General features: G+C 38.6%; 2 protein-coding genes across 11 annotated transcripts in view; one reads left to right on the forward strand and one right to left on the reverse strand.

Annotated features, from left to right (window-relative positions):
• MPPE1 (metallophosphoesterase 1) overlaps nt 1–24,804 on the forward strand; it is a 25,206-nt gene extending 402 nt beyond the window's left edge. For 2 of the 8 annotated variants that reach the window (XM_010583333.1, XM_010583332.1), the window contains exons 2-11: nt 389–528; nt 12,832–13,217; nt 14,076–14,184; nt 15,615–15,718; nt 16,336–16,416; nt 18,285–18,393; nt 19,304–19,375; nt 19,485–19,607; nt 20,427–20,567; nt 21,994–22,469. In XM_010583333.1, the coding sequence (XP_010581635.1) occupies nt 12,943–13,217; nt 14,076–14,184; nt 15,615–15,718; nt 16,336–16,416; nt 18,285–18,393; nt 19,304–19,375; nt 19,485–19,607; nt 20,427–20,567; nt 21,994–22,176 (1,197 nt within the window). In that variant the 5' untranslated portion in view covers nt 389–528; nt 12,832–12,942 and the 3' untranslated portion in view covers nt 22,177–22,469. Of the gene's footprint in view, nt 1–87; nt 529–1,134; nt 1,195–1,703; nt 3,174–4,226; nt 5,265–12,831; nt 13,218–14,075; nt 14,185–15,614; nt 15,719–16,335; nt 16,417–18,284; nt 18,394–19,303; nt 19,376–19,484; nt 19,608–20,426; nt 20,568–21,712; nt 22,470–24,212 lie in introns of those variants that run through there. The other 6 variants (XM_010583337.1, XM_010583338.1, XM_010583331.1 and 3 more) reach the window with 6 other exon arrangements.
• The window catches only part of GNAL (guanine nucleotide binding protein (G protein), alpha activating activity polypeptide, olfactory type), a 119,043-nt gene continuing 116,414 nt past the window's right edge, over nt 23,808–26,436 (reverse strand). For all 3 annotated transcript variants that reach the window (XM_010583328.1, XM_010583329.1, XM_010583330.1), the window contains one exon: nt 23,808–25,748. In XM_010583328.1, the coding sequence (XP_010581630.1) occupies nt 25,602–25,748 (147 nt within the window). In that variant the 3' untranslated portion in view covers nt 23,808–25,601. The remainder of the gene's footprint in view (nt 25,749–26,436) is intronic.

Consider the following 26,436-nt stretch of genomic DNA (forward strand, 5'->3'; position numbering starts at 1 on the left):
ATTAATGGCTTTTTTTTAAAAAGAAACCTTTTCATTTTGTGTGCCTTTGTGTTTTTTGGGGGGGGGGGGGGGGTGGGGTGGGGTGTTTGGTTGGTTGGTTGGTTTTTGTTTTTGATACAAAACCAGTTTGCCTTATCATTCACTAGCGGATTATGAAGTTACATTAGAAGCCTTTAATAGATATGTTAAAGAAGCTGTATTTTAGGAAAGTCTTAATAAAGTTTGAAGCCAATTATTTTCCCTGCCACTTTCCTTTATATGTTTATATAGTTCAACATAAATGTAGCAAAACGTTTGGGAGAGAATTTTAATCTGAAATGTTATCAGCTTAATGAATACATGATCTGAAAATGTTGCTTGACTTTTTAAAAATTCTCCTCCTTTTCAGCTCAGTGATGAAAATGAGCAGTTAGTGAAGAAGTTGAAAAAGCTACACGTAAAAAATAAGGAGCTAGAAAAGCAGCTGGGTCAGATCCAAGACAAGCTACATCTGCAGCAGTTAATGCATGACCATGTCACAAGCAGAGAGTAAGAACTGTCAAACGTTTCTTTTTGCATCCAAAGTAGTGCAAAATTTCAGGACTTACCTGCCTTGGTATTCTTCAGATGAATTAGGCCTTATCTGTTCCGCGTATTTTGAGGGGGGGTGTCTGTGAACAGGATGGTGGGGATGGAGAATGCTGGAGGCATGTGAAGGAACAAAAGGCGGCTGGAGCATCTTGTACAACATTCATTGTTGTAGTGAAAGAAAGAGTTTTAATATCAATGCTTATCTGCTTATCTCGGTCTAACTGCAAAGAGTTTTAGACTCTTTTCCCACTAAACAGTAGTAAGGTAGTTAAATTGCATCAATGCTGTTTAAAAGATCCAGAAACTGGGACCTTAGGACCTGATAAACTACAGTGTTAGTGTTTTGGAGAGTGTCCTGCCAGGATTTAAGTACCTGTTTGCAGAAATTTTCAAGTTTAAATTTTGGTGTGTTTATGATCCTGCATGGAAACTTACTGTAAATTCAGACTGAAAAGTAACTTAGCCTTTTTCAGTTGCTTTGTTTGATCCGATTAAAATTGTAAAATGTAATTTTATTAAGCTGTTATGTTTGTTTCACTTAAGTGTTCAAGTTCAAACAGAAACCCATTTATGGCATAAGGGTGGATACAGCAAGGATCTTATTCTAGAGGGTGACAGTGTCAGGTGAGTTCTTAGAAATTGCTTTTCCACAGAATTAAATATTCTTCTCTGTAGGGTATAATATGTTGTTCATGGTTAATTTTTGTTAACTGTTATGGAAGCGGCTTTCAGCCTCTGAAACAATGGAAAATCCTTTTATTTACATTTTTAAAGGAAGTACTTGATCTTTGATTAAACTTGAAAATAGCACTAAACAAAGAACAACATGGATTTCTTTCTCAAATCTTTCATTGAGAAAAATTGGGTGAGCCAGGGAAGCTCCTTCATGCGTGTGTGCACATGTGATCTTTTTCTATAGATTTTTAACCTAGAATTATGTCATTTCACTTTCTATTTTGTGGGAGCCTTCTTAGCACATTTTTTTATAGCTCAGTTTTATGCGTATATAAAATCTATAGGCTGGTACTGTTTTCGAAATAAGCCAGACAAGCGATTCTACTTTTCAGTCTAATTGGTTTTAGAAGTCAGCCACTACTTACCGTAGTTTGCCAATTAATGCTAGAAATAAACTCTTGTAACTGCTTTTTTGATGCAGAAGATACATGATATCTTTTGAAACAAAATATATATTGAAACATTTAAAGACTAGGCATGCTGCATAAAATGTTGGTCCATCCCTCTATGACTATTTTAAAATAAATAGGCTGCTCCATTCTTTCAAAGGCTACTTTTTGTCCACTTACAGAAATGGGCTGTGGATCTCATGAAGGTAGAGGCAGTCCCTACTGCTTTTGAGTCAAGCACCCTGTTTTTAGTGTTTCCTTTAGGTGGCTGTAGAAGGCCCGTTTTTCCTTTCTCTTCCTTGTTTAAAAAATACCTTTACAGTGTACCAGACTCTCTTTGCAAACTACATAGGAAGGCTGGATGTCTAGCTCTGGGCTTGAATTGAGTACCTAGTTAGATGCTTACGTAGAAGAAGTTTGAATTACTCTCTGAATCTAGTCCTGGACCTGCTTTGTATTAGGTTGCACATAGATAACCTGACTTAGCTTTTTTCCTAGCATCTATTTGTATGTTATTTTACAAAGCTGTTCTGTACTATAGTATCACTCACCCCGCTTGTGGTGCGCAGTCGTAACTTATGCCAGGTCTTATTCAGATTCCTAATAAAATAGGAAAAATGTCTGTTCATGTTCATCAGTTACATTATGGGCCTGATATATGTAGACTGAATGCTATGAAATATGTTAGGAAATTAGTGTAGCACAACTTGATGCAAGATAATATCAAAGGAAAATATAATACCCCAAATCTGTTTATTTTACATGGATTTTACCCACCCACACTAATTTTCTCATAGCTTTCATTCACTCATATCCTCACACCCACATATGCAGGAGCAATGAGATATTTTGTGCAACACAGAGAGCTGGGGATGCTGCCTCATGAGTCCTCATCATGGGTTCTTGGTTGGTGGCAAGAAACTAGTTTCTGGACGAACTTTTTTTTATATCCTTTAGGAGTGGTCTTTTGCTATTCCTGTTGTGCTAGCGGGGAGAAGAATGATACACGTGACATGCTGTGAAGTCATTGCCACCCTCCTGTTGCTAGTGTATAGGTCTTCCATCGTCAAGTTGTTTGTACTGAGGTTTAATCAGAGTGCGGCCATGTGGGCTAGACAAAAACAACAGGGTCCTCGGTCTGGCTGAGTGAAAGGGATTCTTTGCCATCGATACTGACCATTCTTTTAACTCACTTTGCTGTTTTTTCTAGTGCTTTCTCTTTCTGTGTTGCCATTCACAACCATCTTAAATATTTCTGTTACAAGTCTCTACAGTACAGCTGCAGTCCAACTGATCTCTGTGGGCGTCTGTAATACTTTTATCATAAAGGATGCACATTTTGTTGGTGTTCATCTTTTATTGCAATGTATGCATTTCTTCTGTTTTAGACTACTTCAGATGTATAGCGAGCTACAGAAATGTTACCTTAAAGAAATCAAAACAAACCAGGAGCAAAGCGAAGCAATTAAAAATCTCACTGTAAGTAGAATTTGTAGGAGAAGGTATCAAATAGCCAAACGTAAGCTCTTAGGGAGACTGAAAAGTAATTCTTAGGTTTGTAAAATGAGACCATGTTTTTCTTTTTGTACTCATTTTTGTTTCCCATGCCTTTGAGATAATGGAAAGTAGTCTGTAGTTCCCTTTGAAAGTGAACTCTGTCACTGGTATGTCTGCAGCTGAAAGCTGTTTCCTCTTCCCTTACTTTTTCCTTTACTCACCTGCTTACCCCTCCTTCCAGCTGTACATGCATCTTCCGACCTCTCTTGCACCAGCCCTGGTATTTTTCTGTATGTGTCATGAGCTGATTTATTTCAGAAATCCAGCAGTAAGGTAATCAAACAAAGGCAAATAGTCTTCTGTCAGGTAGCAAGATCTGTTGGCTTGCTGTGCAAAGAGACTAGTGTCATAACTGGAGCAAAGGTAGGGTTATGTGGCCAGGAGTCGTTCAAGAAGCTTCAAGTAGGTATTGCCTCTTTAGGCATTGATCAAGCATTACAGCTGACCAGTCTAATTAATTTCCTCCAGGGAGTCTGGAACATGTGCTTTATTTTTTTGTAAACTAATATTCATTATGATTTGGATTATATGTACTTTTTCTTAAAAGTTGGCAATTGCTGCCATAAAAATATGCTTTATTGTGTGGAAAGGTTTAGTATCTTTGTGGATGTACATTTGTACTGTCTCATGAGCATGTGCTCAGTAGCAGATTTTTTTAAAAATGCTTTTGATGTATGCAAAACTTCACTTGATATATTTTTTCTCCTTTCAGACCCTTTGGGTGAATGTAGTTTTAAGTCAGCAATTAAAACCTCTAGGTTTGCATTCAGGATATGTTTCAAATTGTATTCAGATGAGCTGTGTTTGTTCTATGCATTTTAAAAAATGTTTAGTTTCTTGACAGATTAAAATTCATGAGCTGGAGCATAATCTTCGAGAGCAGAGGCAAAAAATTGAGCAACTGGAATGTAAAAAGGTTTCTTGGAAAACTAGTGCTGTTTCTGGAAAAAGAAGTCAAACCCCAGAGGGAGAAGTAACATCTCGCAGGGACGTTTCTAAAAAGAAGGAATCCTGTTGCATTAAATACTTAGGTAATGGTACAGTTAATTCTGATGATGTTCCTTCCAGTATGCCCATCAGAGAGGATGCGTTTCATTTCTGATCCAGTGGCACACTCCAGGTTATTTCTTCTACTTCAACCAGCAGTGTCTAAAATGTTTTTCATTTTTGAAAACCTATTATGTAAAAATGGCATCTCATAATCAATTCCTGTCTATGGATCCAGCCCTGCATTTGATTGTGATAAAAATAACTGTTTGCTGCTTTTCTCTTTTTCTGGAATTGCTATGTTGGTATAATCATGGGTGGGAGTGCATGGCTGTATTTAGTACTATTCATTCTAGCAAGATATATCTATGTAGATCTCTTAGTGATAATGTTTGCTGCTCCATTACACAAAAGAACCTGTTTTTAGCCTTAAAATGTGGGACAAACCCAGACAATACTTGTTTGAGCATGTTCTTCCTCGCATAAGTAAATTCACAAGTTAAGGTGCAATCCTGCGCCACTTCAAAGTATAAAAAAAGAGATTGAAGAGATCATATAATCTAGGCATAATTTGCAGGAAATGTGCTGTCAGCAAGGGCTAACGTGACCCTCTCGTAAGTTAGAAAAGGATAATCAAGGCTTGTGATGCATGTTTTCTGGATTTTAAAGTAAAATAATCCCACATTCAAAGTATCTGGCAGATTCAGATTACCCAATTGACAGATCCTGTAATCTTTCACAGTACCTGGGAGTGTGCTGGGCCAATTCTTAAGAATAAATCACTTTATGAAAAAGGTACTTTAAAAAGCTGAACCATAATTTTCTAATATCACAAAATGTAGGCAGCTCTTCAGCTGTAAGATGATTCATATGAGGGGGAGGTTGACTATAATGGTTGAAGTCTGTATTTTTTTTAATTTGAATATAGAGCTATTGTTGAAGGAGATTAAAAAGCTGAAGAAAGAAAACGAAAAGTTGTCTGCAGAAAGGAGAGCACTAAAAAATGAATTAGCTGGATTAGACAAGGTAATTTATTTTAGGACAAGTTTAAGAATAAGTGATTTTTGAAAAACTAACTTTTCTGCCTCAACTGAAATTTACCTTTAGACTGAACGTATGCTGTTGTCAAGCAAAATACATAAAAAATCAATTTACAGCATTCTGAGAAAGAAATGGAAATGAATGACTCCTTGAGACATTAATGTCCTACAGTACTGCTTGGCTAAGGAAGAGGAATAATGCAATCTTAATTTTTTTTTTTTTTTTTTTTTTGTTTTAAACAGCTGTGGATTTTCTTGTAGATTTTTTTTTTAAATGTTTGGGAAATTTGGTTTCTTTCATGAGAGATTATTTGTCTCAGTTTGTTATGAAGTTAAAATTGTAACTGCTGGTAACAGTCTTAATTCCTTCCAACAGACATTTGCAGAGATAATAAAAATATTTTTTTGAATGATCACTTCTATTGCTTCATGATGTCAGTGAGAGGAAAGCTATTTTCTCTTGAATTTAAACATATCAAAGTGATGCCACTGACAGAACTCTATGCTGAGGGAGGGCAGAGGGGAGGGCTTTGATGTTTTCATGATGGATTGATATGTGTAGAAAGTGAAAATGTGAAAATTTGGTAATTGAAATATGTGAGAAGATGAAGAGATGTTACCTAGCTATAGAGGACTTAGTTTAGTGTACTGACCTAGGATTTTATTTTCAGCAACAAAGTTAAGTTGTTTTTTTGCTTATTCTTCAAGTCTTGTGTTGGATTTTTTTTTTTTTTTTTGAGAATCTCTTTCCTCATCTTGCAATCCTTTCTCACAAGCTAAATAATATTATGCTGGCTTTCATTACAGGTGTAACAGTAAAACATGGTGATAGTTCATTAGATGTGAAACTTGTAGAGTGTTGAGCCAGGGTGATTTCTGGATCCCCGTGCTTGGGAGGGAGTTAGGGACAACGCATGGCTGAAAGTTTCATCTTTCAGAACAGAAATATATAAATCTGAGGTTATGGCTTTTTATCAGTGACCCTTTTTTAGGTAGTTTTAAGTCACTGTATGTTATTTAAGATGTATGTAGCTGTTATTTTTTTAAAAAAAAAGTCAGAAGAATAGGCAGGAGAATATGTCAAGTAAAGATGGATATAAGTAGATACAGTGTTATTCTGGTAGATAGGACTTTCCAAGGTTGGTAAAAATTAAGGCCTGGGTGATTACACTCTGCTTGCTGTCCTTGTATTCCCAACAGCTTCTGACTTCACTTGCAAAGGATCCGAATTGCTCAATAGACTTGAGTTGCAGGACCTGAACAAAACATAGTTCCATTTAAGCTATGGGCCATCGATATTTTTACAGTTATATTTTTTACAGTTTATTTCTGTGAAGCTGAATTTATCTCGTAATTGAATTGGGTATAGCTAGAACTGCTTGTTAAGTTGTCCATTCTGGGATGGTATAATTATGAAAGGATCAATATGAGAGAGTGAAACCACATAGGCTGACATTAAATAAGTTCAACAGGACTTGTTTTTTATGGCTTTCTTATTGGACTGTCTCTTTACATTCTGTGTAGCCTTACATATTGCTCTTTTTCATTCACTTCTTTGTTGTACGTTGCTTTTATCTGAGCCAGTTGAACCTGTTGGATAGTGTTATCCATTTTAGGCTCTGTCAAGTTTAATGCATCATAAATCTTGTCCTTTTGAATATGAAAATCAAACTTTTTAATATAGTGTAGTCATAAATAATAGAGCTTATACTGAAATGTGACATTCATTAACAAAATGTAGTTGTACTAAGACTTCTAAATGAATAGTAGCAATTTACAAAGCAGTTAAGGTCTAAAAATATCAAATATCTTTCTAGGTGTAAATATGGTATCCATTTTCCCACCTTAAACTCTTTAGTATTGTTGTCTTCAAATGGTAACAGCATCCTCCTTAGTTTACTGTCCTCATCTCTCTCCTTGCTTGTTGTCCCTTTTTTTATAATCTTGCAACTTTCAGATCTTCAAAGTTAATGCTACTGGCTGACTTGAGCATGTATAGCTATATTTTTTGCACAGATGAGTTTGACATTATTCCCTTGTCATTTTGGACTGTCATTTTGTAGCTTTCTGATAAATGAACATTTTTTCCTTCTCTTAATTTATCTTTCCTATTATTAGCCTGTATTTCAGGCTCTGGCGTAACTTGAATTCTGCTTGCATTGTGGGTTCAGGGCAGAGTTTTAAATTATTACGTAAGGTTATAGTTAATTGCCGTATCTCGCTGTAGCTGTGTTTGCATAATGCAATCATATATTAATAAAAATACAAATATTAATGTAATAATATAATTAATAAAAATATAGAAGGTGTCTTTGAACTTGGAAACAACTGAAATGCTGACTAGCTCTTATTGAGAATGTCTTTGAAAGAAACTTTAAGGTGAATATTTTTGGGTTTTTCTAGGATTTTTTTGAAGAGATAGAAGATCTAAAGCGTGCTGTACAGGAATCTGTGAAACTGAATAATCAGTATGAAAAGTGCTTGAAGCAAATAAGTGTAATGTATGGACTTCCTTTTACAGCACATTTGTAACTACTGATTAATTTAATGGCAAGTAGATGTTCCACATATTTTTTTTATACTTACTGCAACATTTAAACCTACCATGGCTTATGTAGTACCACATTTTGATAATATTATGAATTCAATAATATGATCTCAGTATGACAAGCTGCTCTGAAATGTTTTTGTATTTTGTGCCTTTGATTTTTGTTTATATGGTTTTTAAATAAACTGTGGTCTGTATAACTTCAACTAAGTTTCAAAACCTCTCTCTTTCACACTTGTGAAATACATTCATTGCAGGAGTGGTTGTGGGTGTTTATGGGAATATGATAAAATCTTTGTATTTTAATTTGAAGAATTTCCCAATTTATCCTTTCCTGTAAACTGTATAAAATCAACGTAGGTGTGTAGATCTGGCAGCCTTTATGAATTTCAGTCCTAAGGATGTGCCAGTGCAGACAGAAATTAATTCTATCATTAAATTGTTACAAAGGGATTTATTAAAAGAAAAATGCTAAATCCCTGCTTGGAGTTTTTCTTTAATCATAATAATGTTAAAATTTGTGGATGAAGAAAGGATTTAGAGTTTAGAATTGGAAAGAGTATGTTCAGAAAGATGTGTCAGAGAGTTGTCTCTTGCAGTATCAAAACAAGAATTCATCAGAAGCTGTTATTTGATTTGAAGAGCTCTGGTATTTGAAGTGCTGAAAAGAAGCTGGAACGCAGAGTGTCACAGTTCACAATGTAGAAATGTCACATTGCTTCAGAGAGAGAGGGAGCTTGGCAAGAGACAACTCCCAGTTGCAAGTGTACCTTGCGGAAGCGAAACCTTGTGAGATTTGAACTTCAACTTGTTTGTAACTACATTTCACAAAAGTTTAACATAGTTACGTTATAGAACTATAGTTACATTATAGAACTATATTTGTCTGAAAGTTGTAAATCTGTACCTTTGTGACATTGTGATGGGAGAATTGAGTGAAAACTTTTATCATGAGGTTAGAAATACTAAGCTTGCTTATAAGGTAATACAGCTTCTTTAGCTTAATAAAAACACTTGCACGCTCTTTAGGGATAGGACTAGGAGTAGGATTAGGACTCTTGTATTCCACTTTGTTTGTTAGGACAGTTTTATGTAGTTGTAAATTAATAAATAAATTGGCCTCAAAAGCGTATGAGGTGTTCAGAGTTACATATTCACTAAGTAAGAGAGGGTAAAGCTCCAGAGCTACTTGTTTCCTGGTCTGGCTATAGACCATTGTGTCAGGTTTCCCTTGTTTTGTTCTTGGCTCACTTGTAAATTAAAGCTGGATAATGTTCTGAACAGAGATGGAAAAGGGAAAGAGGAGTCATGCAAGTCTGTGTTGCCAGTAAACTTGATGGATGAAAATAGGAAGTATAGGATGTATGATCAAGTATTTTAAGTGCAAAAATGTATCTAATATTCGTTAGTAAGCAAAATAAACATGAATGCTGGAGAAGGAACACATCAAACTTCTTTGTTTGAGCACTAGTCACTTGAGCATTTTTTTTTTTTTTTCCACAGTTGTGGTATAAAGTTCTACTAGCATGTTTACTTTGGTGACATTAAATGAATCAGTAATTGTCCTCGTCCACAGGCTGGTTTTTAAATGTGTGCAGAATGGTTCTTAGATGAGGAAGAGTTCAAGGTTATTTTTCCCCTGCCTAAAGAGTGTATACATTGACCGAGTACAAAATTGTTGTGACTAGCAGAATTTTGCTGTTTGCCAGCTACTGAAGATCAGGGTTTTCCGTTATGGAGTGTGTTCCCTGCCCAAACGATTGAAAATAATGAATATGGTGAAAATATTGATCTTGCCTTTATGATGAGCTTTTAAAACTTTTAGAAATCAGTTTTGCATCAGGGCACTCCCATATATTTAGAACAAGAAACAGTGAGAAGTCTTTCAGTCTTTTCTCATAACTGAGGTCCTCAAGCTCTAGTAAGAAACCAGATTCTAGTCTAATCTTAATAATCAGCTGTGCAAGGAGGAGCAGTAGCGATGTAGTGTACAGTGACACGCTGAACCACAGCTCCATCTTGCAGTGTGTGTGCAGTCTGACAGCATTATTTTTGACCTTGTCATCACGTGTGAGAGGATGTCGGTGTCCGGTCCTTGGGTACCTGTATGTGAGGTTGGGATTACTACTGCATGGGTCTGGTTTCTGGTTAAACTGCTTGTACTTTGGGGTGCAGAGATGTGCAGCCACAGTCCTGAGCAAACAGTTCAGCTGGCAGGTGGCAGAGCGAGGGAGGCAGGGATTTCTGTCAGCCGGTAGTCTTTCAGCTCATTCTGCATCACTGACTTTCTGCTATTTGTTTTTTTCTTTCTTTTTTTTTTGTTTTTGTTTTTCCTTTCCTCTTTTCTTTCACTATCAGGAAGGCTGGAAATGTAGGGTGCAGATGGGAGACCTCTGGCATCTTCCACATCTGTGGCATAACTCCCAAAATAGTACCAGCTAGCAGCAGAAGCGCTAGGACAGGGAATGTGTGTAGAAATGACTGGCTTTGTGGTTTTGATTGTGTCAGTTGCTGCTTGTGACTTTGGAAAATGGAAGTTTTGCCTTGAAGATATTTTTCTCTTCTACTAATTGCAGGTTTTGGTGGTTTTTTTTGCATTTGATAGGGTCCCTTTACTTCTGAAGATCTGATTTTTTTAAAATTTTTTTTTTCCCCAGTGATCTGTAACATTGGCTTTTTGCTGCAGCTCTGTTGTTGTTTGGACAGCTTCCAAAGAAATTTGATGTGTGAAAAATAATGTAATGAAAAGCTTCTAGAGAATGCATAGATATCAATAGCAAAATGTCAGGTTTTATTTGTTTTAAGCTTTGTGTAGGTTGTGAACAAGAAGAGACCTAGAGTTTTTTGATTTTTAGGGTTTTTTTTTTGTCATGCCTAATGCAAGTTAAAACAACTTATTGGCATTTTCTGTTCAAATTAGTACTTTTTTTGTTGGAAGAGGAGACTATTTAGGACTACTGAAGTCTACTTCCAAATTTTGGGGTAGGTGCAGTTTGTGCAGGATAAGGCCATATGAATGTGTGTGCTTAGTTAAGAATTTACCTGTTTTTTGTCCTTGTTTCTGTGTCTGTTGAACAGACATTTCTGCTTTAATCTTGCCTTGTTGTGAGATGTACAAACAAGATCTTGTTGATTTTTATTGCTAGTTAAAAGTGCAGATGGGATTAATATTAAATAAGTTAATCAGCCTTTATGTGTAGTTCCTCTGTGTTGTGAAATTGTGACATCTGACCAGTGGCTTTTTCCTGCTAAATTAAGTTTAGATAGAACTGAATTGGATGCAATTAAATATTAGTCATACTAATGTTAAATAATGCATATTAGAAATGTTACATGATGCAGACTAATGGTTCTTTGTTTTGAATAAGTACTTTGTAGTGGTGATATGGGAAGCTCGTGTTTGAAAATAAGTGGCTATTACCAAATAGAGATTTTGGTTGGAAGAATAAGATAATAATCGCATGTCAGTTTTTGATTTACATGAAACATCAATCAAATGGGCTAGGGCATAGGGCAGTAAAGCAATTTAAGTTTTGTTCTGTGTTCTGCTTGTAACTGAGACCAGATTTTAGAAAAGATCTGCTAATTTTGTGTGGTTCTGTAATTTTGTCCTAGTGTTCCTAATGTTTAGGGTCTAAATATTTGAAGGTACTGAGTATTCACGGTTCTAATCAGATTTAGTTAATTCAAATGAACATTGGCTGCTAATCGCTGTCTGAGTACTGTGTTCAGTAATTGCTAACATCCTGGATATCAGTCCTATGTTAGAATTTTTCTATCGTGGAAAGCAAAATTGCAATCCCATTCTTGGGTGGGGGACAAGACTTTGTGGATTTCTCTAGAAGTTTGTTCATGAGCATGTGAAGTAACATCTTTATAGCTCTTTATAGTCTCCTGGAGCCCCTTTTACTCTGACCATGCTACACTGTTTACCTTTAAAAAGTGGGTGTTTCAGACATGCAGTACTCTTCAGACTGAAACCGTGAGAGGTTGCGTGTGGAATCTGAGTGATCTTACTTGAAAGTAAGGGCTAGTATCTCTGTCCTCGCAGGTGGGATACTTGTTTCTTGTGGGCACTTACACTGGAAAGTGTTTCTGCCAAGGACTGTAGGACAAACAGAACTGTGAAAGTGTGGGTATTTCCTCCTTATACCAGGAATAATGCGTTTCTGTTAAATGCCTGTAAACAAGTGAAGCAATCAATGAGCCCTGTTAAAATTGTGGCTTATCAGAGTGAAGACGTTTGTTTTGGATAAGCCTTTAAAATGGCATAAAATAATATTGTAGTTTCAAAATGGGTACATTCCCTGTTTGGGTTACAAACTATCCAAGGTGGAAGAAATCAGTAAATACAGTAAGCTTAGCTTCATTTTCCCACATTTCTCTTCAGCTCTAGTGTAGTTTCTGTTTTTGAGGCTTAGATGTTTCTTGATTTTTTTCCCCTTGTTAGAAATGAAGCAGTGTTAGTTAATTAGTCATGTATTTGTGCCTGTCTTCCTGGAAAGCTCTAGTGAACTTGTTCTGGGATAGTAAGTTGTGTGTCGTTCTTAGAGATTATTACAATGATCCGTATTAAAGGTAGTAATTGCATTGATTTGGCATAGTCATGTTATGTGACTTCTGCCAGAAAGTGGTTGCACGTGGCATTGCAGTGGCCAGGATGATATGGATTCTAATGTGTTTTTTTTTTTTTCTGCTGTTCAAGCTAAGCTCTGTCTTTATCTACCTTTGACCCCTACTCATAGTGTTTTCACTGTATAGTTTTAAAAAAACTCATTATGCACTAAGATCCTGGCTGGCTTTAAACTGGTTGCCTTGGTCCTGGTAGGAGAGAGTGCAGTTCTGTGCTCAGCAGCATGGCCGTCTGCGTACTAGAAGAGCAACTTTGCTTTTTAGGTCAATTATGTATTTCCAAATCTTTCGGGATTTGTAGGCCTTATGTGGTAGCTTTTCACAGAGCATGCTGGCTTAATGACTATTCTATTTTGTATTATTTTCTCCACAGGGATTTTTTACTGATACGAAGCCCAATGTGATCCTTTGAACTAGCCCCTACGGTTTTCACCTGAGAGAGGAGAACTGAGCCACTGGGAGAGAGTCTTATGCTGGTACTGCAATGCTGAGTTCTAGCTCGACCACTGTGAATAATCTTCCTTTGAAGAAGAGGCTCTGTTTCCTGCTGAAACTTGTGTGCTTTGTCAGCTCAGTGTTAATATTTTGTGAATTTTTAATTTATTATGTGGTAATTTTTCAATGTCGGTGGCCAGAAGTGAAAGGTGGAGCTCACATGAGTAAAAAAGAGACTTCAGCTTCAGTCCTAAAGGCCATAATTTTAGCTGATACTCACCTACTTGGTGAAATCAAAGGACATTGGCTGGATAAGCTAAGAAGGTAATAATTAAATTTTTTAAATAATCTCTATCCTGGTTTTAGAGTTTTTAATAGTAGCTAATGGGACAGATGTTGAAAACCAATGTTGTGGTACTTGTAAGAAGCGTGCATGCTGCCTCTGACTTGCCTGTTTGGATCTGTGCTGGATAATAAACCAGTGTTGAAAGGTTAATGAATGGGACTTACTGAGGTGGTGCAGTCTTGAATGTTCAGGTGGTATGTGGGTGTAGATGCCTGAGCATTTTCAGTGGGTCAGATAGTCTTTTCCAGTATGTAACTATTTTATAAAATGCCTTAAAAATGAGCCAGATAACTTTGATGTCCCAACAGTTAATACCTTTAATTGCAGAGATAAGGAAGCTGGTAGAAATTTGTCTCTGTAGTAGAAGAATTGGAGGCAAAATCACATTTAAAAACAAAGATAATCTAATCCTACGTCTACAAAACTATGTTTCTGTTAGTCCAAAAGAAGAAAAAGCAGAATTCTGAAAATACAGTACTAATTCTATTGTGATATGAACATTATAAACTTTTGCTGCAGAAACAGTAGCATAGTAAAACGTGCAGTAATTCACTGTTCTGATTAATTGCTGTTTATTGGAATTGTAATGAAAAATATCCAAGTTGGTGTTACTTCTTGCATGACTTGGTCCTGGTTGTATTGTGGTGGAATTACCCACCAGGTAAGATGCACCTACTGTACTGAAACCTTATTTCTAACTATTTAAGTTGAATTTCATATTGGCACTTTCAGTGTGTAGGAGCCATCTTCTCATTCCTGCCAGGCTGTTTTTGTGTATTCAGAGGTGAGGATCCAGAAGTTGGGCAGTGGTGACTGGGTCTGTATTTTCCCTTCAGGGAATGGCAAATGGAGAGATCTTTCCAAACTGCGTTATGGTTACTGCAACCAGATATTGTTTTTATTCTGGGAGATGTCTTTGATGAAGGAAAATGGAGTTTACCTCAGGTATGACATCAACAGCTCTCTTATTTCAAAAAATGAGGATTTCTTGAAGGAAATGGATGACAGAAGAAAGCAGACTAGGTATGCAAGGCTTTGTTTAATATTACTACAGTTGTCCTACTGGTAGAAGTTTCTAGTGTTTTAGATATGAGTTGAAATTTTGTGATTCTCCTTCATATTTGATAGTATCTTGACACTTTTGCCCCTCATATAAAACTTAGAAAATGTAAACATCTCAGTGTATGCTTCTGTATTATATACTTGTGGGTTGACCCTGGCTGGAGGCCAGGTGCCCACCAAAGCCACTCTATCACTGCCCTTCTCAGCTGGACAGGGGAGAGAAATTATATCAAAGGACTTGTGGGTTGAGATAAGGACAGGGAGATCACTCAGCAACTACTGTCATGGGCAAAACAGACTCAACTTGGGGAAATTAATTTATTACCAGTCAAATCAGAGTAGGATAATAAGAAATAAAACCAAATCTTAAAACACCTTCCCCCCACCCCTCCCTTATTCTCAGGCTCAACTCCACTCCCAATTTTCTCCACCTCCTCCTTGCCAGCAGCGCAGGGGGATGCGAAATGGGGGTTGGGGTGAGTTCATCAGACATTGTCTCTACTGCTCCTTCTTCCTCAGGGGCAGGACTCCTCACTCTTCCCCTGCTCCAGCATGGGGTCCCTCTCAGGGGAGACAGTCCTCCATGAACTTCTCCAACGCGAGTCCTTCCCATGGGCTGCAGTTCTTCACAAACTGCTCCTGCGTGGGTCCCTTCCACGGGCTGCAGTCCTTCAGGCACAGACTGCTCCAGCGTGGGTCCCCCGCAGGGTCACAAGTCCTGCCAGAAAACCTGTTCTGGCGTGGGCTCCTCTCTCCACGAGGCCACAGGTCCTGCCAGGAGCCTGCTCCAGCACAGGCTTCCCACGGGGTCACAGCCTCCTTCGGGAACCCTCCTGCTCCCCAGGCTGCAGGTGGATATCTGCTCCACCGTGGACCTCCATGGGCTGCAGCGGGACAGCCTGCCTCACCATGGTCTTCCCCACGGGCTGCAGGGGAATCTCTGCTCTGGTGCCTGGAGCACCTCCTCCCCCTCCTTCTTCACTGACCTGGGGGTCTGCAGGGCTGTTTCTCTTACATGTTCTCCTCTCTGTGGCTGGTGTTGCGCAGCACCTTTTTACACTTCATAAATCTGTTCTCCCAGAGGTGCTACCGCTGTCACTGATGGGCTCAGCCTTGGCCAGCGGTGGGTCTGTCTTGGAGCCGGCTGGCGCTGGCTCTGTTAGACATGGGGAAGCTTCCAGCAGCTTCTCACAGAAGCCACCCCTGTAGCCCCCCTGCTACCAAAACCTTGCCATGCAAACCCAATACAATACTAGTGGATCTCTTTGATACTGGTGAACAGCATTAATTTCTCCATTTGTTTTTTCATGCAGGCATGGGCAGATGATGTCAGGAGATTTCGGAAAATGTTTAAGTGTCCAGTTTCTACTGAGCTAGTGGTTATTGTGGGGAATCATGACATTGGATTTCATTATGAGTAAGTCTTGTCAGTGAAAGGAGTACACAAGTGCCAAGAACGAAACGTCAGCATGCATACAGTAACTGGTTTTGTGTCTGAGCGACCTCTTGTGTGGTTACACAGAAAGCTTTTGATCATAACCAAATTAGAAGGGATTGTAATTTAGAGAAAGACCTTAAAAGGTATCCATCTGTGCACAATGCACTCTAGGAATAAATTTTAGAACAGGTTTCAGGCTACTTTTACGCTTCTCTGAGCATATGTGAAGTTGTTCAGAGCTGGTCTTTCTGCATTGGCAGAGAAACCTCAAAGCTGCTTTTCCTTGTGTTGGGCCTCCTTGTCTGAGAAGTGTTTAGTCTGAGCATATTCTCTTTCCTGTTATCTCAGCATGGAAGAGTGTAAGTGCGTGCCCTGGCTCTGCTGTACCTCTATAGGACAGCTGTGCTTACACTGATGGGACTGGGACAGAGTACACAATGGGTGTCAGAGCGTCCCTGTGAGTTTGCTGAATGAATACATGATCTAGATAATGGAGCAGCAAGCTGCACGAATGGTCTACAACTGTAAAGCAACTGTGTCGGATGATTTACAATGCCAATTTCTTACCTCAGTTGTATTTTTGCTCTGTGACACAGAATGACCACTTACAAGGTAAATCGATTTGAAAAGGTTTTCAACTTTACTTCAGGAAAGCTGATAACACGGAAAGGAATAAAGTGAGTATATTTAATTTTTTTCCATGTTTAGAGTAGTGATTACTGAGCTAGCAGACCAGAGCGATGAAAACTGAGAACTGGGAGTGGACTTTGTAATGAAATAGTATTGGGAATGCTTAACTTAGAGCCCCCCCCCCCTTTTTTTTTAACTTTGTATCTAGCTTATATGTTAAACACAAAACACTTTGTACAAACCTGTAGTTTGATGTGGAGGGGAAGCTGTACTTTGAGCTAGGTAAATTGTAACAATATTTCCTTTTAAATGGAAAAGTACTGTGGAGTCAGAATCAAATTCTCTGGTTTGCCTTTTTTACTTCCTTGCAGCTGGTAATGACCCATGGCTGTAAACGTAACACAAGAATTGGATTCAGTAAAGAAACACAAACAAACCCCCTCTGTGCTTACAAGTTAAGAGTTTCATTAATTTTAATAACTTCTTTAGTCTGCAGAACTTAACTCATGTTTGAGGAATTTGGGAACATAGCAGTTGCTTGTCCACAGTTTTTCCACAGGGTGGAGTAATAACGCACAAGCTGGTTTTGGCTTAGAGCAGTCCTTGTTACAGAGCTTGTTCTCATAGTTGTGTGTCTGTGGCTGCAGTTGTCTGCCGTGTGGCCTTTTCGTTACTTTTAGATACCATGCAGGAACCCAATGAGGGAAAGCAATAGTGGGTTTGTGGAAGGCATTTGTCTTTAAACCTCAGATATATGAAGGGAAGACCCGTTGCTGCTCTGCATTTGGTATCTATGCCACCAGGTTACAATCACTCATGTAAATGTAGGATTCAAAACCTACAGGTTTACACTGGTTCTCTTAAGCAAACATTAAAAATATTCTGAACAGGTCTAGAAATTCGTCCTTTTTTAGGAAGATCTATAAGCTTCATGAATGCTCAGTATAATGCTATTGTTTATCATGCAGATGTGGGGTCCTCTAGATACGTATTGCAGCTATTTTAAAAGATAAGTTATTCAGGAATATCTCCATGTCCCCTCTGGTAAAACAGCACAGCAGAATTCTTGCATATGGTTGCAGATTATATGTTCAGTATCATACTCATTAACTGAAATAAGCTGCATTATTAATGAAATGTTCATAGATGAACTATTTTACAACAAATCTGTGGTATAAAAGCAGCTTAATTTGCTAAAAGAGAATTACATTTTGGTGAGTTTTGACCAGTGTCTCTTAAGTGGAGGGATTCAGCTTATTTATGTCTGTAAAATATGCTGAATTGAACTGGGAATGTATCTCAAGTCCTGAATGAGTGACTAAACAGGTATGAATCTTGTGGCCGAAGTTCAAAGTTGATTTGAAATCTACAGGGAAATCTTTTTCTTTTACAAATAAAATCCGGTTTTCTGTATGAGACTGCAAAGTATGAAACTAAGTTTGTTCAGGGTAGCCAGCCAAATGCAGTGCTGTTTTGCTTTTCAGTAGTTCTGAGGAAATCAAATGTCTAAAATTACATCTCTGAAGTCTAAAACGTGTGTGGGGAGAGAAGCAAGTTCTCCTTTCCCTCAGAATTCAGCTCAGTGGGCTTCCAACGTTCCACTAGAATACCACCACTTCAGTATCCATTATAATATAAAAAATCTTTAAGTGTAAATATGAAGCACAGCATACAGTATATTGTGCAGCCTAATTAACAACTGCTTATAAAGCAGCCTATGAGGTAAGGAAATGGCTACAGTATGGATACTCCAAAGAGAATTTATAGCATGTGATTTTGGAAGCCGTTATGTTCTGCTGTCTTGTTGAGCTGTGTCCAGCTCTGGAACACTTGCGTTGTATGTGTGCATGAATAGCAAATGCTTTCCTGTCCTCCCCACTTCCCTTCTCTTTGCCCACTCCCTGGTATTTTCCAGCTTTGTCCTAGTAAACAGCGTAGCCATGGAAGGTGATGGCTGTGCTGTCTGCCGTACCTCAGAGGCAAAGCTTGTGGCGCTTTCTCACAAACTGAACTGCTCCCAGCAGGTAAGAGTTTATTAAAGATCTGATCATAGCCGGAACTCAGCTGCTGCAACAGGAATACTGATACTGCAGCAATAGTCAGGCTATAACTAAGACTCTCCTGAAAAAAAGCTGCTTCCAATTCATATTGTAATTTGTTGTTAGCAAATCTTTCTTTTGTCTCATTTGCCTCTTACCATTTTTACTTAACTATTATTAACTGTGTTGCTTTGCATTAATGGTGTTAACTTCCTTGTCAGTGCTGCCAACAAACAGAGGTTGTCATTTCCTCTGTTCTGAGGAATGGCAGTTCTGTAACCCTCCCTTTGACTGACTTAAGATACTACATAATCCCTGCATTTATATTTATGCATATTGTTCTGTTTTATATCCTTCAAGCTAGCCTATTCTTATAGTTTTCTGATTCTACTGGAGTCCTGTCTTGATAGCCTAGTAAAGTTTTAATTGTAGTATTTTTTCATCAAATACAGTTGCTTCTTGCATTTCATTCCTCTTCCCTTTTTCATAGGCTGAGTGGATGCACAGTAGGCAGCATGATTGACTGGGTTGGCAGTCAATCAGGAAAGCAGCTCCCAGTAGAAAAATTGCCAGACTCTGCTGTCTCTCTTGGGCTGCCCTCAATCTTTTTTGCCTTGTTTGTGCAGTGAGATTCTGCTGTTGCTTTCTGCATCCAGAAAGAGTGCAACCATATTTACAGCATATACAGCAAGGGGAATTAAAGCATTTCCCCTTCCATCCACAGTAGAGGCTCTTAGAAGTTTATACAGTGGACAGTATTTAAACACTACTCTGAGCTGATACTGCTTTTTGTAACACCCCCCCCCCCCCAACCCCCTGAAAACCTGGCTATTGTTTACTTCCCTTCCCCACCCCTATGGTGCTGACAAAATGTATGGATTGATTTTATTCACAGAAACCAAATCATTCCAACAAAAGATGCAGTGATGTGGAAAAGCTTCCAGCTTCAGAACCCATCCTTTTACAGGTGTGTTGGAGATGGGGTGAGGCAACATGTTGACGTTTCTGGTGTATTTATTACTGTTCCAGAAAGGCTGGATTGTTAACAACTGATTCTTGCTTTGAATTTATCCCAGCATTACCCTCTCTATCGGAAAAGTGATGCTGAATGCAGTGGAGAAGATTCTGCTCCTCCAGGGGAGAAGAACATCCCATTTAAAGAGAAGTATGATGTATTGTCACAGGAAGCATCACAAAAGGTTTGATATACTAGGAACTTGAGTATCAGTGGGTGGGTAGGAGGGGGATATGGGTGTAGATCTATCTAGATTAAGAAATTTTGGAAAGGGTGTTAGCTGACACAAACAGACCACAGCTACTCCCGCTTTAACAAGGCCTTTGAGAGGCTGCTTGTTAGAGCTGTTTCCCTGAGGATCATCAGGATCGTGGCCTTGATTCTGCTGGGTGTCCCAGGTACAGGCTGTAAGTCCCACTGCTCTTAAGCTTGCTGCAGTGCCGTTACCTCCAGTTTAGCATTTTGTGCTTTATATACTCTGTAGATTATTGACAAACCTAGTAGAAAGCCACTCTTTTCCAATGCTTCGAAAGCACAGCTTCTGCTGAATTAGTACCGACAAGAAAATGTAAAGTCAAAGTATTCCCTAAAAATCTAATGGTCAGTATTTGTTTCCTTCTGCATAAATGTCTTCACTCAAGATTGGCAGTGCAAGATTCTCCCTTAGAGAAGAAAATGACATTGCTTTACTAAAACCAAGGTTCTTCTCTTTGTGATGTCATCTTCTCTTTGTGATGTCAACAGCGTGCTATTACCTTTGTTATTCTGATCTGTATGGCCAAAAAAAAACCCCCGGCCAGTATTTGGGATGAGGGCCAAATGGGTATGATTAATATTACAATATCAGCACATCTTACTGCAAAACAGGTTTACACAAAACACTTTGTAAGAATATTAGAATTGCTATAACTTCATTCTGTTAGGAGGAAAAAAAAAAGGGTTTTAAGCTCAATTTCTTTTTAGTTATGACTTAACTTTTGTGCTTTACTGTTTTGTGTTCTAGCTGTTATGGTGGTTTCATCCCCGTTTGATTCTCAGTGGGCATACACATAGTGCTTGTGAAGTGCTGCATGCAGGGAAAATTCCAGAAATCAGCGTCCCGTCATTCAGTTGGAGGAATAGAAACAATCCTAGTTTCATCATGGTAAGTTTTAATTTTTTTTATTTTTGTCAGATAACTTTCATAAATAAATCAACATGGCAGTCAGCTATATTTTAAAACTGATTCTACCTGTAAAAACAAAAAATTAAAAAAAATTGCCTACCCACCCAACCCACTCAGTACACTGCATCCACTTTATAAAGTACATCTGTGGGAGCCACCATGTTCTGTGTGGTACAAAGCAATGCTGTTAAAGATCTAATTAGTATCTGGGTACAAGCATCAACGTTTTCTTATAAAGAGGGTGCATTGTAAACTATTGACCTGTAAAAATAATCAGTATTGTGCACTGAACAGTAGAAAGACTAGTTTGGCTTGGTTGATTTACCAACTATGAAAACAAGACTGTATCCACCTCAAACCCTTGCACGGTGATCGTGGTTTTTCACACTTGTGCTTTAACCACTTCACACAGTGAAAACGTTTGTCACACGCCAATAGTCTGCCTCCTCATTTCCAATTCACATTTTGTACAGTGTGTTGGTTATGCTCTCACAGGCAGTTCCAGTGCTCAGTATAGCCTTAGAGGTAAATCAATTAGTTCCCCAGTTCAAAAAATAAAACAGAACTCCTGGAAACTTGGAGTAAGAAGCAAAACCTACAATCTGTTTACAGAGTAGTCTGTGACTTGGGGGGAAATCTTTCATGTATTTTTACTGCTGTTGAGTTTAGGCTGCTTAATACACAGATAACCCCAAACTTTTCAATTCATTTTATGCAACTGTTAGTATTTCTTGTTGAAAGTAGTTCTGTTTATTCTGTATTCCTGAGAGTAGCTGCCTTCAAACTACACATGCTCTTTGCACATGCCAGACAGTGCATCTTCACTGCAAAACAAGAGGTTGGCTAATGAAAGTTGCATCATCTTCACTACTGTTTTAACTCGGCCTCGGTCCGTTGTAAACTTTAATTTGAACTGCAAAGTCAAGCCAAAACCCAATGAAGTTCTTTGTTGTTGAAGTTCATGTTCAGAATTTGGATTAGCCAACATGTTTTTTGCAGCACGTACTGGGTAGGAGGAGGGCCTGGGAGGGGGAGGAAGGGGCACATTCACAAAACCTAACTTTAGCCTGGGAAGGTTCCTTCCAGGTGGATTTACAGCAGCTAAAGTTAGGCTTCTCTTGAAGGCAGCTCAGATGAGGAGCCCAGCTCTCTATTTACGCTGGATGGAATATAGGGAAGATTGGCCTCTGGGCTAATGTTGGCCTGGTGAATATTCCAGTTAGTGCCCAGCACCGCAAGGTACGGACTCTTCAGCCCCTGGAGAAGGCACTGGTACTAGGAAACTGGCCCCAACCCTTGCCACCCAACACAGAATTTAGAAAGGGGAGATCTGACAGTTGTGGTGTTTACTCCCGATTTGGAACCCACTGTAACAGCAAAGTGACAGTCTTCATTTCTTTTCCAGGGCAGCATAACACCAACTGACTTCTCCCTCCAAAAATGCTTCCTTCCCTATGAGAGCAGAGTCTTTACTATATACTGTGCAGCAGGTGCTCTGCTTGTAATCCTGATACTAGCTCATTGTCAGCTTCTCACTCCACCATTTTATTTTGCTCAGCGTTTAATCAGTAAGCATAAAGCAGTATGAAGAGCCAGACATCTGCATTCAGTCACTGAAATACCAAAGCTGAGAACAGTCAAACATCAGACTATATTCATGCCAGCAAATGACCTAATTTGATTGCTAGTCTGAAGGCAGGTTGCATTTACACATACCATAGAAGTCCTATACAGCTGATATGACTACTACAGGATAAATAATTAACTGAAATGAACGTTTCATGCTGTACAAAAATACTGTATTCTACAATCAAATGAGTCCTTTTCCTGCTATAATTTTTGTATCAAATATGTATATTAAAAGTGTAACTGTACATTATGTAAATCCTATAGCCTCGTTACTTATCTGCACTAGTGTCTTACCCTGGTGGAGGCTCAGTCCTGCAAACTGGAAACGTTTCTCTGTTTTATTGCTGCATGGCCCTTCTAATGTCATACTTCTGTTTGTTAGGGTCAGGCAGAAACTAGATACATCAGCACAGAGATGTGGATTTCTGTAGCCTTTTTAGGATGTCCTATGTAAGGGACTGTGGTTTGGGACAAGAAATCTTCCTGACACATGAAATTGTTAGCGGACTACAATTTGCAGTTATCATCTACCAGACAACGGGAAGAAGCTCGTGGATCCAGTTTGCTGATACACTCTTGAGACCTGCTTAAAAAAAAAATTAGGGTGACACCTCAAGCTGCTGTTTTTAAAAAGATGTGCTATGATGAGCTTAAAAAAAAGAGGGCCCTATTGCATCCCAGAGATCTGTGTGGTGAGGGGCCCTCCAGTTGCCGATCTTCTGCAAGAAGGAAGGTCAAATACAGCTGCAGTAACATTATCCTACGCCTTGGCCCTCAGTCTATGGACAGACAGGGATAGGAATGCGCCTTATTTCAGATTCCTGCAGGGCTGCCAAGTTCTGTTACCTTTATCGTAGAGTCACATTTTGAACTGCAATAGCTCCTCCATGGGGAGGCGGAGGCTGCCAGCCATGCTGCAAGCACACTGCAGAGCTGGGCCAATGCAAAACCCGAGCTCAGCGTCTCGGTGTGCTGTGTGTGAGGGAAGATGCGACAAACCTGCTGCTTCTCCCCACCCGCCTGAGAAAGGCCAGAGGGACTCTTTCACACCAGGACCAGTTTCCCTGCTGACACTCCTGCAGAGGCTGGGAGGTCTAACCTGAACTCCTGGGCTGGGGGTTGTTTTAAAGAAAAGACTATCTTTTGTTATTCACTCTATTACTTTCTTTGGCATGGGAAGTGACAGAATCTTTGCATTTGGCAGTTTTGTTTATTATTAGTTTATTCCACCCAGCCTTTCACTTTCTGGGTGATATCTGATGACTAATTGAACATACAGATATCAAAGTATACATGTTTTTGGGAAAAAGAAGAAAGGGTCTTATTACAGTATTTAAAATGGGATTGTTTATCATCAAATAGAAACAAGTTCTCAATTTGTGTGTAGTCTGAATTTAAAAAGATGACTAATTGGGGTTTGTAACTAATAACAATGCTTATAGTAAAAAGTTAATCAAACCTGCTGATTTATACACCAATGGGGGGAACATATTAGTTCTTAATCTCTCCCTAAATTTAAAATGCAAGTGGGGGGGAATGGTCCAAAGTGTGGTAAAACACTCTATAAAGTAATGTAGTCTAACACTTCTCTAGGTTTCTGTTATTGCAACTGTAATTTTAGACATTTGTACAGGTTATCTTGGACACAGGAAAAGTATATAGTCACAGACATAAAACACCTATGTATAAAATATAAAGCAGTGTTATAGTTACTAAAAAGGACATGCCTTATTGCTACAGCAATTCTTGCTTTTTATATATTGTACTGTACCACAACTTGTTTTGAGAATGTCATTTGCATAAATTATTCAAGTTTGAGAAATATTCACACATTTTGATTCTACAATATTTAAAATAAAACAATTTTCTAATGTGTCTCTTTATTAAAAGAGAAATAAAAATGTCATCTTGTAATTCTCTTAGGCCAGACACAAGGGTTTATACACCTTTTTTTTTGTTTTTCTTCTTTCTCGCTATTTACTTGCACAATGAAAGCCGCTGTTGGTACAAAGATTGAAGAGCTCTATAGAATGGTGCTTTACACATTCACAATCGGTCTGTGCAATTGTGAAGTTCTATGAATGACCAAAGAATTACCAAACATATTTCCTAAATATAAAGGAAAAGAAAAAAAGAAAATCCTTGTTTCCCATTAAAACAACACCAGGTTGCAATTTGGACACTTGAATGAATTCCAATGTTTTAAAGCTGAGACTTCAAAAGAGAAAGGCATGTTTGCTGCAACATCCGGTGACTGTAATACCTTACTTGGAAAGGTAAGTGGTTAATTTGCATAATTTATAATTTTTATACTAAAGAGCATTTTATATAAACCAGAAAAAAACCCCTAAACTCTACAGATAAAGTTCTTACCTCCAGTCACTGCTGCAGGTAAGGTTGACATCAAGCTGTACAGCGCAATCAAAAACATACTTACATCTTAGCTCATTTTACAGGTACAGCCATAATCAAGGCACAAAGATCTTCTACAAGTATTTTTCTTCAATAAAGTTGTACAAAATAATATTACATTTTACAGTCTGTACAATATAATAAACCAGCAGTAAAACAAAAAAATATATATAGGGAGAGGACTGTTGTCCAAGAATGATCTGAACTAAAAGGATCATTTGTGGACAGCACAAATAACGTAAGTGAGGGTGGTATAATTTTCTGCCTAGATGCAACAGGCTGAAAAGTAGCTGTAATTCAAATGCCTGAGGTGTGCAGAGACACTTAGCTCCAAAACCCCAGAAAAATTGCTTTGTCTTCACTGTTCCTCTCATTATCTACTCTACTTCCTGTGCCAGTAACGGCTTAAAAGAGGAGGTCACTTTATCAGTTGACCTGCAACTCAGAAATGCTAAAAACTGTGACAGAGTAATAAATATTGTGGTGCTGCTACATTGTGTGTCTACTTCCTCAACAGTATTTAATAACCTGATACAAAGTGCATTAATCTTTTTTTCACCCATCAAGTACTCTTCAATGTCATGTTAAAAAGGAAACCCACACAGAGGGATAGGTATGACTTTAGTGTCATCCAGCTGACATACCAGTTTGAACTGACGTTAACCTGCTGGAAAAAATTTAGCAGGTCACGTTCAGTTAAAAAAACAAAACCTAAGGGAACAGAGGTAGCCGAAGGGCTTAGTGGAATGACGAAGAAGTGGCATGTCAAAATAAAGCACAAAAGTCCCAAAAAGCATGAAGGAAAAACAACCCAAACTTGCTTCAAATCAGCTTTAAGGTTAAATAATTAAAGTAAACAAAGTGAAGAGACTGACATTTCTATAGTATATTCTTCCACCCTGTGTGGGGTAGTATCAAGAGAAAGAGTAAGGAGCAAAGAATTTAAAACCACAGGTTCCACGGTGATCCCCCTCACAAGAGTTCGTACTGGCGGAGATGCATCCTTTGAATGATGTCTCGACAGTCGTTGAACACTCTGCGGATATTTTCTGTGTCCACTGCACATGTAAAGTGTGGGTAGCAATAATGCCTGCCGTCTCCACTCGCTGTACTTATCCTCTGTGGAAAAAGTGAGGGGGAAAAAAAAAGGCTCAGGTGCCGTGCCACAAGAAGTTTCACATATCGACGGTCTACACACTTATGGAGTACCACGAAACCTGGGAAATTCTGTATGTAGGTCATTAAAATAAATAAATAAAAAGGAGGGTCTGTGGTCTGGTCCAATATGAACCACAAATTTGAAATGAAGATTAAAAAAAGTGATGGGTACTCTTACGGGGTCAGTATAGTAGTACTTCTTAAGAGCCGCTGATGCTACCATCATCTGCACAAGCTATTGTCATTTGCACCTCACTCTGCAGCTAACCTGTGCTGCTGACAGCACTGCAGTCTGCCATGCAGCTGTCCCAGGAGTGATTTTCTCTTCTTTTTTGGTGCCATCATGTGGCAAATTTTTGAACTCCTGGCTTAAATCAGCAACACAAACAGAAAACCTCCCAGCTGTGAAGCCAGGAGTGGCAGAGAACAACATCCTACCACTTCTGCTTCTTGAAGCTGAAGGCCCCTGAAGCTACCTTTACTTACAGCACCTATTAAGCTGGCTGAACACTTGGTATCGTTATTGAGACCAGAACATGGTGGAATTATCACGCAGAGCGGCTGGGTTCCCATAGAATAATAAAACATGCACAAATCCAGTAAACATCAGACCACGCAGAATTAAATTTTCACAAGGCTACTGTGCAAC

This window comes from Haliaeetus leucocephalus, unplaced genomic scaffold (assembly GCF_000737465.1).
Source record: "Haliaeetus leucocephalus isolate CR32 unplaced genomic scaffold, Haliaeetus_leucocephalus-4.0 Scaffold889, whole genome shotgun sequence".
NCBI lineage: Eukaryota > Metazoa > Chordata > Aves > Accipitriformes > Accipitridae > Haliaeetus > Haliaeetus leucocephalus.